This window comes from Colossoma macropomum, unplaced genomic scaffold (genome assembly GCF_904425465.1).
Source record: "Colossoma macropomum unplaced genomic scaffold, Colossoma_macropomum, whole genome shotgun sequence".
In the NCBI taxonomy this organism is placed as follows: Eukaryota; Metazoa; Chordata; class Actinopteri; order Characiformes; family Serrasalmidae; genus Colossoma; species Colossoma macropomum.
Genome location: NW_023494786.1, coordinates 21,406,747 through 21,422,051, shown reverse-complemented (window position 1 = coordinate 21,422,051; position 15,305 = coordinate 21,406,747). Strand labels below are relative to the sequence as shown.

The following is a 15,305-nucleotide window of genomic DNA, read 5'->3' as shown; positions in this document are numbered from 1 at the left end:
TGCAGTGTACAAAAATAGACTATAGAGTTCAGAGTGCAAAATAGAGTGAAGGTTGTATGTACCCTTGAGACAATTGATCAACCTACAGGAAAGTATACAAAAAGGAACCGCTTGGGTTAAAACAGACCACCTTCTGAAGCATGATGTTTGGCTGCCAGTGGAACTGGTTCACTCATTAATGATGTGGCTGAGAATGCAATTCTGAAATGTACGCAAGCATCTTAACTGTTCAGATCCAACCAGTTGCCTTAAAACTCATGCAGTTCACTTTGCAGCAGAACAGTAACCTGCGAAATACAACTAAAGCAACTCAGGAGCTGTTCGGGGTTGAAAAGTGGAATGTTCTTGACTGGCCAAATAAGTCACTTGACCCAAACTCCACTGTATTTATTTCCCTCACTGAAGATAAGGACTAAGGACTTTGAAACAAGCAGTAAATGGAAATGGCTGCATATGCAGGCCTGTCAGAACGTTATCAAGGAAGATATTTGCCCAGTTACTGAAATGGGGTGATTCCTAGTTTACCATGTATGGATGCCAATACCCTTCAATTAAAGCTTACACTCTACTCCGCACACAACCTCACATTCATGATTTCATTTGAAATCTGGTGTGCTTGAGTACTCAGTAAAAAAAGTCACCATTCAAGTACTTATTGGCTGCGTTGTGCTTTACAAACTTCTCAGTCAGACGTGTTTTTGATTTTTCAAAATGGGTATCTAAGTGCTTGTCCTTCGGGGGCCAGTGTAACCATCATATCTTCTCAGCTGTCTCGCTCCAAAGCCTAAAGTGACATATTTTGTTTTGCAGCACCGATCACCGATATACTAAATTCAGAAGATGAAATGCTTTTTTGGGCAAAAGTTAAATCAGTAATTCACCATATCACTGTCATCTGGTATGAAAGAGTAACTTCATAGAAAAACTCATTTTTGTCCACTTCTATTAGTCCATTCATCATAAAAAAAATGATCACACAATATAAAGGGCAGCCCACATTTACAAATGTGAAAACTTAAAAAGAAAAAAAAACAGTTACAGAATTTTGATATGACCGTGACAACATGAAGTGCACATTGGTGTGCATTCCCTGCTCAAATCCAACAGATTCGAAAGTCAGAAAGAGTGTTTGATATGCTAGTCCAGGTGGGTTAGAGGCAGAAAACACTCTGCATTTGTGTCCCAAATATTAGTGTAAAAACGGTGCATAAGGATATAGGGAATACTAACCCACCCAGGTATTCTTTGATGGTTCCTTCTTAAGTCTGCAAGGGTTCCCTGAGAACTAGGATACTCAATTGGAGACCTGTTTTGCAGTTATTATAATGATGAAGGTAGTGGAGTAGGCTGAAATAAAGTTTTGGGTAGGCCTGTGAAAAAGTGGGTAGGCCAACTTGAAAGATACAATTTCCAAATGCGCTCCTGTCCTAAAATTATACACATAAGTCTATAAACCTAATCCTGAGAGTCTTTGCCCTACTATACACTTCCACCCTTCCACCCTACAAAACAAAAACAAGAAGCCAGAATACTGGATTCACATTAATCTAACCAACAGTGCAACACCCTTCACTATGAAGCATGCACCCGCTCACCACAGGCACATTTGCCCAAGCTGAGCTGTTGAGGACAAGGGGAAAAAAACAGCAACCTTAAAAACCTAATCACTGTAGGTAAAAGCACAAAGCCAGGCAGGCATTAAAATGTTTATGGTCCATTTATGTCTTTGATGACACTGAAGTAACATTATATGTTTGCTCTCAACTGTCGTAGTAAAAGAGCATTAAATTTGCAGAAAACTGTTGACAACAATGACTTTTAAATTTGTTTTTGCTTTGGTTGGGTAGAAAACAGCATGCTCTACAGGACGGAATCCCACTTTTAACCTCTTAACTGAAGGCTTGAGGCAATAGTGGAAAGCATTATGCTAAGCAGCGATTGGAGGGCTAAGAAAAGAAGGTGGGGTTCATCAGAGGGGGCAATGAATTGACTGGTCATAAAACAGTATCACTCACAGAAAACAGATCAGATTTCATAATCGTTTTTAATTGGGTAGGCCTGAGATCAGGGCCTGTGGAAATGCCCCTGAATGAAGGCTGTGATTATATTTAGAGGTTCTAGTTCTAGATGGGTGAACCTTATTTCAGGAGATTGGGGCCCAGGAATGTGTCAACAAGCAGGAATCTGGTTTAAGCACTGACTGAGTGGAAACCTGCTGATCATTCCTAACCCTGACTGTGTGTGTGTGTGTGTGTGTGTATGAGAATGTGTGTATGTGTGTGCGCATGCCTCCTTGCTTAATTCTAGGTAACTCTAGCATACCAATTCACATTGAACTGGTATGTTTTACTAAGTATATTAATAATTGAGATATTCAACAATTATTTTGACAAGTAAGCGAGTGATTACTTTTAAAAAGGCCAAATAACAAAAATAGACGTAACAATGAACAATAAAAACATGCTTATCCTTTAACAGATTCCAAATTATTTCACTGTGAACGATAAACAAGGGAGCTTATAAAAAAGACTTTAAAAAACACTCTCATTGTAAGAGAAAGCATTTAAATTATATGTAAAATATATACTTTGCTCCAAAGTAGTCTCAAGACACTCTCTGAATACATTTTATATCTTGTTTATGGTGTCTAATTGAAAAGTTCTAAAAACCAGCAACCAGGTTTACTAAATGAAACTCAAAAATAATTGAAAGCTTAAAGTTGGAAAACTCATATTCAACATAATGAGAAATCATAGTGCACAGAATTAGGCATTCTGTCAAAGTAACGAAATTTAAAGTGAATTCTCAGTTTCAATTGATGTTTATTTTGCATGCGTGTGAAAGGTGATACTGGACTGAATACAGAACAAACAGTAGCATGATAGCAAATCTGTCAAGGTCATTGGCTAGTTTTGATTAGCCACAACAACATGGTCTAGCTTGGTAGCATTTTAAACAGGAAACTAAACGATATGAAGCAACTCTAAACAAAGACTGCTGCAATTTCTCGTTGGGTTGAATAGGATTCCCACCATTCCATAAAACCTATGCAGCCTAGCAACGTAAGGTTGGATGGTAGAGTGTATTTAATAGGTCAAGTGAAGTGTGGGTCCACATACAGGCCCCTGCATTTTAAGAAGTTAAAACAACAAATGATGACCGAGTTATCCCAAGAGTACTTTTGAGCACTGTACACTAATCATTGCTGATAAATCAAGAAGGTTTTTTGATTACATTATGGAGCACACTTGGGTAATCGTGACGGCCCTGTTGATAAGAACGAGCTGTTTTTTTGTTGATTTTTTTTTTCATTCACCAACTAAGGTCAAGTTAAGTGAGATAAGAGTTAATAAACAACATTTGGAATCCACAGTAAGAGAAAAAGACATAAACAGACCCTGAGAAACTGGAGAGAAGAGAAAGGGCAAGAAAGCTACCACCATGTCACAAATCACGCAGTCACATTGCGTTCTTAAGACAAGAATAAACCTCAGATCAGATCACTTACTGACCCCCCCAGCCTCCATCTTCTTTCCGACTGCTCCCTATACACGATTCCCATGATTGTCCTATCACAGGCAGAATATACACAAATGTACAGTTTCTCCTTTAAACCAAATATAGTCGATCAGCCGAGTGTTGCTCTGAAGCTATGAGGCTAACGGAGCTAACAGGTAATACAGGCTTATGGCCATCCATTAGCACTATGTAAACTCAAACTACATGACTGAATCATTGCCCACCTTTTTCAAACCATGTCTACCTGTTACGTAATATCAAACAGACTTGCTTGTGTAATTTCTGACACTGGATGACACAGTTATCGATAAAAATGTTGCATAGCTAAAAACAGCAAGAGTGGCCATCTTGAAAGGCTGGATTATATCTGTAATTTTGTCCATTCCCATCAATAACAGTATGTTACAGCGTTAGAAGTGTTCTTTTGAGCCTGCTCAAGCTGTTTTAGACCTTTTCTTGTTTGTTTTAGTAACTTAAGTATGTTATGAAAAATCTGATAAAAGCAGTTCTGCCATTGGTTGATTTTTCATAAGTTTAGATGCCTATTACTCAGTAAGGAGATCATTTTGTATACAAGGAATTTAGTCAGTCAGTCAATTATTTATAAAGCACATTGTACATAACTGTGGTTGATCCAAAGTGCTGTACAGCAATAAAAAACATCATAAGATTAAAAGGTAATTAAAAAGACAGAAAGAGAGCCACAACACACTGGATGTACAACCGTACCTCATCTGATTGATCACATCATTGATTTTAGTTATATCAGTCAGTTTAAATGTTAGCTGACTCTAAAACATTTCCATTTGTACATTTCCATAGAAAAGTAAGTGTCTATGTCCCAGATAGAAAACAATATTGATTTGATGTTGGGCAAAACCACTTAATCAACATACATCTCTGACGTTCAATTTGCACTGATCTTGCTCATTGTATTGGCCATTGATTTGACACTGAAAAGTCAGCCATGTTGCGCATCGATCATCTCAGGAAGTTACAACTAGACAAGGTGGTAAATAATACTAGAACCCTAAATTACATTGGCTAGCATGGTAATGTAGATCAAATGTATTTCATTTTCTCTCTTGAAAAGGGTTATTAATCAGTTATTACTCAGTTATAATTACATGTAATAATAAGATAATTCTATTAGTATTGTTCAGTAAGTACTATAAATTATTCAGTAACTACTATGAAGCTAAAATGTGTAAGTGACAGGAATTGACCTATCAATACTCCGCCAAAAAATGTTTGTTTCATAAACACTGTTGTGAGGAGTGTTTGAAAAACGTATTAATTGTAGCACACAAAATTAGGAAAAAATGAAAAAACAACTATTTTTTGGACAGTGAGATTTTTTTTTAACACAGAATCAGCTAACAAGATATCAATGTTGAATCAATATCACCTTTGTAACAGTGAAAAGCATTTAAAACATCAACACTGAATAAATGTCACTCAACAATTACTTTTTGGTTACTATACAGTGTTGAAAAAAAAAACAACAAAATGAACCAAATACCAAAATTGGCTTAATGTTGATTTTTCAGCATTGACCATAAATCAGCACTTTTGATGTTGAATGACAACTGGCTTTCTGGGATTACACTAATAGCCAATAAATGACATCACACTGTACTTCTATAAATGCATTCCTCAGGTCTGGGGGAAAAAACAGTCAGAAAACTGTCCTCTGATTGGTCAGCTCACTATAGCGTGACAATGTGGAGCAAGACTTGGGTTCAGCTGCTCTATACATCAAAGACTACTCTTTTCCTTCACAAACTCCTTACACACACACACACACACACACACACGCACACACACACACATATATTTGAAGCTTTCCCGTGACTGGCTGGCTTCCTCTCTATGCTCCTCACGCTAAGGAGCCATCAGGTAGTGCAGGGTGGTGGCCTATGTTCCCTGAGGAGCCGTTGGAGACAAAGGGCCCCACAGTTAGGCAGGAAGAGGCCTCACACTTATCTAGGGAAGACCACACAAACATACAGGGCCTACACACACACACATGGGCACGTGCACACGCCAACACAAGCCCACATTTGTATTCATGCATACACATACTCAATCACACAAAATGACACAGAGACATACATACACACACACACACACACACACACACACACACACACACTCGCTTGGCCAATAAAGACTCTTTAAAATCCTTATCACCTCTAACAGCTCATGTGAATGACTTATCTGTGCATGAATTATCACATCCTGGGTCAAAAGTAGGCTAGCGTGACCTGTGGGTGACCTGACACACGACTACAGGTTAATACTTACATAATTATATAGTTATGAAAATGTGCAGCGCACAATACTGTGTGACTTTACACAAGATTCAACACATGAAACACAATGATAAAAATCACACAGAAAGTTGTTTTTCACCCACCCTTGTGGAGCCAGTCGAGCGACTCTTCTTTGTATTGACTCGTGGTACAAAAGCGCCTCCTTGTGGACGCACCGAAAAGTACGACCACTAACACTGGGAGCCAGTTTTCGCCAGTTAGAGGAGAAAACAAGCGTGTTGCCCGTCTCTGACAGTCATTTAGAAAAACTGACTTTTCTATCTCGGCAATTTGACTTGAATATTCTTATTAGTAATTCTATACTATATTCAAATAATGATTATTTCTTAAAATCTTGTTTTTTGATGCAAAATTGCATTCTCTAAATGTAACAAGTTACTATTAAGTCAAAATGGCAAGCAAATTAGCCATTGTTTAAACTATTAACTATAGATAACTATATTTAAAAATAACTATATTTACATACTAAGCCAGAATTTTGAGTCAGTAAGTCTTTATTCTGAGATAAAAGAGTCCAAAAACATTTTAAATAATAAGTCTTTTTGCTACTACTGCCAGAAACAGACTTGCAGAAAAAACACTGGATATTTTTTGTCCTTCAGGTCAGAAACTGGATTCTATTCGTTTCAGTTATTTGAATTTCTCGTTAATAAAAACTGTCCTGAAGGCAGAAAGTGGCCAAAACGCCAGATCACAGCCGATGAAGGCGAGCTCCACAGACGCTAGATGGCGCTGTTAGTATTCTCGGCTGAACTCCTCGCTCAGCTGGGCGCCTCTTTTCAGCGCTCGTTCCGCGGCGGGGAGAGTTCAGAGGGCTAAAAGGCCGTGTTTGTGTTGTATGGCTCTCTGCTATGGCTTCTCTCTGCTGGCTGTCGTGTCGGTATCTGCGCCGGTTCGCCTCTCCGCTGGCCCAGGCTGTCCGGCGGCCCGGACCCGCGCGCGCTGAGCGCCTCCTGCAGCGCGAGACCCGCCGCGCGATCGCGGACAAGAGCGCGTGGAGCCGAACCAGGACTGAGCAGCAGCTGGCAGAGCTGGACAAGGCGGACGCGCTGGTCAGATCATTACAGACCAGGCTGAACTTGACTTCCTATTCGGCGGCTGCTTGTTCGAATTGTCCCGTTCCACCTTAAATGGAGCAGCGGTTTTTATTATAACTCCTCAGGCCAGACTTGTGTGCCATTTAAGGTGGAACGGGAAAGGTCGAAGAAGAAGCTGACTTCAGCTTAATTAGTTATTTACATTCACTCTCATTACTGACTCGGCTGGCCCGTTTTAGACATACTTTAAACACACCGTTCGTCTTCCTCAGTGACGCGTTAAGCTGATGAGGGCTGTTTCCATTTAAACGCAACGGCAGTTCCATCACCTCATCTTTCCCCGAACTTCATTAGGGCACTTTACTTTCAGTGCAGGTTGGACTACAGTGTAGATAATTTAGCCTCAGTTATGTGGTTTGCAGTGCATTTAAATTTCTTACTTAACATAAATGCTGTGCAGTCAGATGCATTTCTGAATGCAAAAAAAACTCCTTCCACTCTAAATAGTGATAGTGTATGCGAAAGGCCAATTTAAAATAGTTTAAACAGTGAAAAGTCTAATAACAAACCATCAGACTTCTGATTTGCACTTCGTTGTAAATGGATAAAACACTAGTCATTTGCTTTGCATTGCACTGTAGAGATCAACGTTGGCCATGTGTTGTAATCTCTCTTTTGTTATGTTTCTCCACAGATGCTGAGGAAGTCTCACGAAACAGGTGAGGTATCTCTTTATGAAAGGTGTGATCATGATCAGTGATGCTCTTATCCTCAGAGTCCAGTCCAATCAGACTGCATATTCTGGAAACCCCTCCTTTCCAACTTTGTTTATAAACAGAAGAGTTTCATTTGATCTGACTGGTTGCTCACTTGGAGATAAACATGTTAAAAATGTTTGTTTTTTAAATTTCTGCATAATTCAGACCTTAAGATGTGAATAATCTTAGGGTGATTTAATGTGAAATGGTGAAATGGAATTGTAGAGAAACTTAGCCTCTCAGATTTCATTGGTGGTGATAGGAACCAGGGGTTGTGATGTTTACAACACAAATATTGATCTTTTATTTACTATCCAAAACCAAACATGAGCCTACTCTACCAGCACATTTTGCACTTAATGCTGATAATGATGAAATAATGGTAAAGGTGACAAAAATAATCTTTGGATACTATTCTGCCTTTCAATTAAAAAAAAATGTATGTTCATATTGGAATTTTCCAATGTGAACAAAAAAAATTGACTTAAAGCTTTTCGTGTATTGTAAAGCAGTCTTTCAGACATCAGATGCATTTCACTGCTGTCGGAAAACATAACCTCGTATCTTCAAAACGACAACTTTACAGAAGGAAAAAACATATTTTACTTTCAATGTAAGTCAATGGAACCAGACTTTTTTCCAAGTAATTTTGGACCATTTCTGTTGGTCCATTCATCACGAAATTTACACACAATGTAAAGAGCAACAGACAATTTCAAAATATGTCAAAAACTGAAATCGAAAAAAATGGAAATACAATGTTTTGTTCCGATAACAGTGATTTGTAACAGTGTTATGTAATATCTTTCTGTGTAGTAGAGGCATTAGAGGCATTTAACTCTTCAGACATCTGTTTCCTATCACCACTGCTGTAAACGATTCTGGCTCGGTAAGTTTCTCTAGAATTATGCATTTCACATTGTTGTACCACTCTGAATGACTTTGTTTACTTTAATGATTGATCTATGCAGAAATCTAGAAAGATCAGTTAATTAGGATGGATTGCCCTGCAGGTGATTTACCTCAGTTGCAGCACTGGGGAAGTAGCACAGTTTTGTCATTTCCCTGTTCTATTACACTGATTCAGCTCGTTGGTTGATTACTAGGTCTAGTTGGTGCCTTTTGAATAGGGAAATTGTTGGGGATGCACAGTGATACCAGAATTATATCGCTATTGCTTAAAAAATTGAAAATGGGACAGAAGTTTAGATTTGATTGGTACTTGAAATTGATATTTGATGACATTTATTATACCTCAGAAGTGCGGAATGTTTAGGTGTCACTGGGATAATCTGCTAAAATGTCTACATTTTACTCATATTGCTGCTTTTGTTATCCTAGAGATAAGTGTTTTTTGTAAAGCTAATACAGGTGAACTTACTCAATTTTATGAATGTAGAATCTACGTTATTTGCATTGGCATCAACAAATAGGTACATGAAAAATGTCAGATATTGGCATCGGCTCGCAATTCCCATATTTGGACATCCCTAGCAAGCATCAAACTCTGCTGGGCTTGTTCAGGATGCCTCTGAATTAGCTTTTGCCTCTGAATTAGCTTTTTTTTTTAAATATAGTAGTTAATTAAAGAGAGTGATAAATGTCTTGTATAACCATGTGTTTTCATTTTAGGGTTCTTGTCATGGTTCCGAAATGGTTTACTGGCTACCGGGATTGGCGTCATTGCATTTGTACAGAGTGATGCGGGAAGAGAAGCAGGATATGGTATAAAGTTCTTTCAGTTTTTTTTTCTTTGTCTTGTTTTTAAATGTTCTTGGTTTTCCACAATTTCTGCTTTCTTTGCTCTCTGTACTTGTCTTTCCTCATACCAGTGCACCTTATCAAATACCTAAATCAAACATACACCATAACCTGTGTCTGTAAGATGACATTAGCAATACCTGTCTGTTTAGTTTAGTTCTTTTGATCAGATAGGGTGTCAGGTTGCAATTATGGGTTTTACTGTCATAAGACTAAAACTTTCATTTTTATGAATCTTTAATACGTAATTTTAGCAGTGAAGCTCACCAGTTGTGTAGTTTTTAATATCTACAGTTGTCTAGAGTCTTGTACGGCATTTACATTGTGGTTTGTTGACAGCTTTTCAAAATCATTTTAATAAATGTGCATGTTTGGTTTTCAGTAATTTTACTTGAGTGAATATCAACATTGAAGATCTAATGTTAATTGCAACTTTACAAAAGAAAATGGTGTTCCCAACACATGCCGCTTTTGACTGGCAATGTATATGTAATTTTATCTACTTTAGAGCTGACCAAAATTATAATTTTATGATAGAGGATACGAGCATTTGCCTAAGCAGCGAATTAATATAAATACAGTAACAACCTCTTCTTTACTTCTCGTCCTTCTTTAGCCTTTTTTATCCTTGGTGGAGTGTGTGTGTCGTTCGGGGGCGCATCCTATGTGGGCAGTTTGCTGACCCTGAGGAGAATCATGCTTCTCTCTCTGCCGTCTGTGCTGCTCCACACTGCTGTGGTGTCCAGTGTCGCCCTCTTCTGGCTGTGCGCGGTGTCGCTGTACATCGGCCGCCTCGAAGTGGAGATTATCCGTGACGAGGATGAGGAAGAGGAGGGTGGCGATGAAGGTGGAGAGTGTGCGGAGTGTAGGGCTCGACGAGATCGACACCATGCAAGCGATAGAGGCCAGGAGAAGTAATGGAGTGGGAAAACTCCTGCGCTGTTTGAGAACTGGTCCAGGACCAGTTCTCTGTATTTACATTCTATCCATAAATATAAACTCAAAACTGATCTCAGATCAATGAAAAGATAACTTCAAAGGCAATCGAGAGTATCATTATGCTGACTGATGTTAAATAAGAGAACCTAGGCGGTTTGTGATCCTGTACAATGGTCTGTGTCCTCTTGGGTGCGTGAGGATCAAGGCCATAAATAATGATCTTTCCTTTACAACATAGCTGAATTAGTGTGTATGTGTGGGTGTGTATAAAAGATGACAAGCTATTTTAAATCTAGATTGAACACTTGAAATTTCTACTTAAAGGGATATTCCATTATCTTGTTGTTCAAGTTTCTAACTCTTTGTAGTTTACCTCCATTATCATGGCTGAATAGGAGCTGTCTTTGGTTTCCAGCAGGTGCAGAAGGAGAGCCTGTTTCTTTATAGTGGTCAACTTGATATCATGAAATCACTGAAGTGAAATTAGTGTTAAAGTCTCTAATTTCAGGTCAGTGACAGAGTTTTGTTAGTCTGTTTGAGTTGCACTGGTTGTCAAATCCATTGGGATCAGTTTCTGTATAATAGCCTTCTAGGGTGGCACAATATGGACAAAATATAATATTGTGATTATCTTACTACATATTGCAGTTGCAATAGGACTTATTGCAATAACAATATATTTAAAACAAGTCAACCTATATTAGTTTGATTGTAATTTTCCCCTTTGTTGGGTCATGTGAACATGCTCACAGCACACTATAACATTTTTGTGATGTATTAAATGGGAATTTCACAGATATTAAAAAAAATCTGTATAATTCAATCATTGGGATGTAAACAAAGTCATTCAGTGTTTTGATATGAAATGGCTCGTTGTAGAGAAACATTCTGTTGATAATGGTAAAGTAGCAGTAAATCTGAAAAATAATAGTAATCGTTGAGCACTTTTTTCTTCACGCATCCCTGTATATATTAAAAAAGTATGATTTTGATTTCAAATTTAAGTGTTCACAAAACTGTTATAAAACAATGTCTCAGGCAGCAGGAAACCTATTCTTAACCATTTTGTTTAACAAGTTTGTGAGGTAGCTTTTAGGGACATTAAGCACTTCAGGCAGCTGGTTCCTATCAACAATTATAAGAACGTTTGGTTTCCTTCTAAAACGTGTTACAGATCACTTTTGAGATATTTTGTTACACATACAATGAATATCAAAGCTATTTTATGATTAATACCACTTTTTATTCTAGAAATAAAAATGGTTTTTCATTAGACATTGTACTTATATCCGAAAGTGTTACAAGTTGATAATCGTTTTGGAATAAAAAGCTTAAATTTCGACTCTATTTCTTTACAGTGGCACATTTCACATCAAACCGTTCTGAATGACTTTGGTTACATAAAATTAAAAATGGACTTTTTTCAATTTTGAAAAATCTGTGCAATTCTCCTTTAAAGGCTTGATTTTTCCGAATTACAGCCTTTTACGATTTCACTATTGCAAACGCTAATTGCTGTAAAACTTTCAGTATATTGTGAAGCCCTATGACCTTTATGAAACTAGACCCTTCTTCTTCAAACTTACAAGAATTTTAATTTGCTTAACCTGCTGAATTAGACACATTGACTATGAAAGAGCTTTCTGTGGAAAATAAAAGTAGAAATAATGGGATATCCCTTTAAATGTCTCTTACTTCTGCCAGTATGCTATAATTGAGGCTGGCTGCTGGTCCATTAGAAGCTTGAAGTTCTTCAGCCTAATTTATTAAGTTGTGCAGCGTCCTATAATCTAGTGTTCTGGCTCCCGGCCTAGCAGACTGACTTGCGAATCAAGCTATTCAGTTAATTTTTCCACATCGTCTGGAGCCCCAGCTGGTTGCATCCTGAATGCACATACATGCTTAAGTCTGTACAACCTTATACAACCTTATTCATTCATGCTAGATGTCATGGAGAGTAATGTACTATGTTTCAATCCAAGGCTTTCTCTTGGTGTTTTGGAAATGTTTACCTTTTTGTTCTGTCTATTTTTCTTTTGCCTGAAATGCAGTCGTGTCTTATGAAGCACACAAACATCATAGTGCAGTGAGGGAATGTCTGGTCAGATATGTTTTAGGGATGATGAGTGGTAATAGCATTGATATACTTTGGGTTTAATGCTATTGCTTTAAATACATAGTGATATTATTATGATCATTTAATTCAGGTTTTACTTTTTGGCCATTTTCAGGTGACAAACTGAAATTAAGTTTATGTTTCACCAAAATATTTATAAACTGATTTTCAACCTGCAAATAGAATTTATCTCCTGAATGAACCCTTTATTGAAGGAGTGTCCCAGGCTAAAAAAAAAAAAAGCACTGTCTTAATAAGAGTGGGCTAAGTGTACCAATATTTTACTCGTATGCTAGCACTTTTTTTGTAGTAAACTTATGAGGAAACCAAAAACGTATTTAAAAGTGATTACATTTTTTTCTCCACAGCTTTGTTAATTTCATTTTAGAACAGTAGTTTTTCCCTTTTTCCTGATGACGTTAACTGCAGTGTATAGAGTGGGTGCATTCTCTGTGTATATCAAATCTGTGTATAAGCACGTATGTGCTTCCTCTGATGGAGTGCCTGAAAGGTGTATGTTTTGCCAGAGTTTTTGTTATTCAGTGCACATTGCACAGGCCACTCAGAATCAGAGCAATGCTGAGCTGTTTGCAACCGTGTTTTTCCTTTCGCTGCTCACTGTTGATGCTGTATGTACCCTGTTGTTCAGCAAACTAAACATCAATAATCCGTTCAACAGGTCTTTCATCGATTTGGGTCGAAACTGAAATGGTGGGACACAATTCTATACAAATTGACATTTGAATTCGTCCACATGTGTGCTTTCGATTGCCCTTCGCCGGCATCAAGCCCACATCAGCTTACTGAGATAAAAAATCCTCTAAAGCCTAAACTGCACTGGGTAAAACGATTCAGTGCTCTGTGTAGGCACTGGTTCTTTTCTAGATAAAGAGGAATTGCACCAATGTGTCCTACATTTATGTATTATTCAGTTATTAACACAAGTCATTTAGAGTGGTTTGATGTAAAATGGGCCATTCTAGAGAAACCTACTAATTCAGAAACTTACTCACCACAGTGGTGGTGATGGCAACCAGACGTTTAAAGAATTTAATGCCTCTGAAAGCTAACTAGCAGAAAGCTGTTAAATATTTACAGGTATGTTGACTGATGCCTCAGACATTGTTTTATGATAGTTGTTATGATAAAATGTATAAAAATCATTCCTGTAGGAGCAATACATGTAAGGTGGTAAGTTGTAAGTACTCCTCAAATTATAAGTTCACCACAATTTTACTATTATCAGCATTTATATATAAAAATTCAGAGGACGTCTGTAGGTTCATTGGCTATTTTGGACAGTTAATAAAATGGCTACATTTGTGTTGTAGACATTGTGACCCCTGGTTCCTATCACCACCACTGTCTGAGTCAGCAGTCTGAGTCAGTAAGTTTCTCTTCAATTAACCATTTCACATCCAATCACTCTGAATGACTTCGTCTACATCTCATCGATTAAATCATGCAGAAATTGTAAATCAGTGGAATTCTCTTTAAACATCTAACTCCAATTAGATGTTTCTGAATTCTTTATACCGTTCACAGAACTGTGTTTCTAAGTCTAGTCCTGGTCTAAAAATGATGTATTTCGAATGGGGATTGATAGTGTAAGTTAAAGAAAGACGTTATTTTTTTTTTCTGAGGCCGCTAGGTTGGTGGTGCACATTTCTCAAAGTTAAAGAAACATGATGTAGAAAGACTGTTTTGATTGTGCAGGTAGTTTAATCAACTGTACATATATGAGGTTTTTCAAATGTGTCAAGATCTATTGATTTCATCTGTCATTTATTCTGTTGTTTCATCTCAAAAGGGCTGCCTATTTATTTATTTTTTTATGTTTTTATCATCTGTAGGAAATGACTGCTTGTCACAGAGACCTTAGATGAAACGCTGAATATAATTTATAGGCTGGTTTAGATCTTGTAAATCCTCAAACCTAATTAGTCTAGGTTTTGTAAATCTGTAAGCATATCATGTTTTAGAGGAGAGGTGGAACAAGAAATGTATCTTTGCCTTGAGAAACTTCCATACAGCCTGGAAAACTTTGTCATCAGTCAGGGGTGCTGTGTGTGACTTTTGTGAAGGAGTGTGGGAGAATGTGAAAAAATGGAAAATGGAAATTGCTTGTCTGTGCTTTTTTTCTTTCTTTAAATTAATGGCCACATGACATTCATTGTATGTTTGTTTTTTTTTAAAGCGTTTGTGCTGTTATCATCATGGGATTGTAGACTGTTGATGCATGACCTTCAGTGCTATTTACTGTACATAATGAGGCTATGAATATGTACATAAACAGGACATTAGAGCCAGTGGCGCAAGTGCAATTGTCTCTCGTCATTTCTGAGAAAACCCTGATGTTAAGGTAGATTTGACAGATCATTGGTATGAGAGAGGACCTCGATGGAGCTTTGAAATGCTCTTTTGGTTTATAGAAAAGCGAAAAGTCACCTATCATTTGAATCAGAGTACTACGCCAAACTCAAAGATTTTTCTTTTTTCTCCTGTAGATCTTATCTAGTATGGCTTGTCACACCCACAGGGCCCGATTCCTTCACGGATGTGTCAGAATTGAGAGTCATGCCCATTTTTCAACGTGTGACAAAGTGCTTCTGCCAGAAAGAAATGAAGTCTGAGAGACAGCCCAATCGCTCTTGGTCAGGCCTGTGCACTTGGCCCCAGTTCATCGTTCAGATGCAGCGTGAAACATCTCCTGAACCTGAACATCGTGATGTGTAGCGTTACCATATGTCTGTCTGACTCTGAAGATTGTGGCTGCCAAGAGTTAGATTAAGCACAAGTCGGCTCCTCTCTGCTCTTTCCCATGTTAAAACTCCTGTAA

The 15,305-nt window shown here is 37.8% G+C and overlaps 1 protein-coding gene across 1 annotated transcript; it reads left to right on the top strand.

Annotated features, from left to right (window-relative positions):
* The first annotated feature begins 6,661 nt into the window (after positions 1-6,661).
* tmem160 (transmembrane protein 160) lies at positions 6,662-14,785 on the top strand. The gene is made up of 4 exons (XM_036563736.1): positions 6,662-6,907; positions 7,587-7,611; positions 9,283-9,375; positions 10,028-14,785. Exons 1-4 carry the CDS (start codon positions 6,707-6,709, stop codon positions 10,327-10,329), a joined length of 621 nt encoding a protein of 206 aa, XP_036419629.1. The 5' UTR covers positions 6,662-6,706; the 3' UTR covers positions 10,330-14,785.
* The last annotated feature ends 520 nt before the right edge of the window (positions 14,786-15,305 follow it).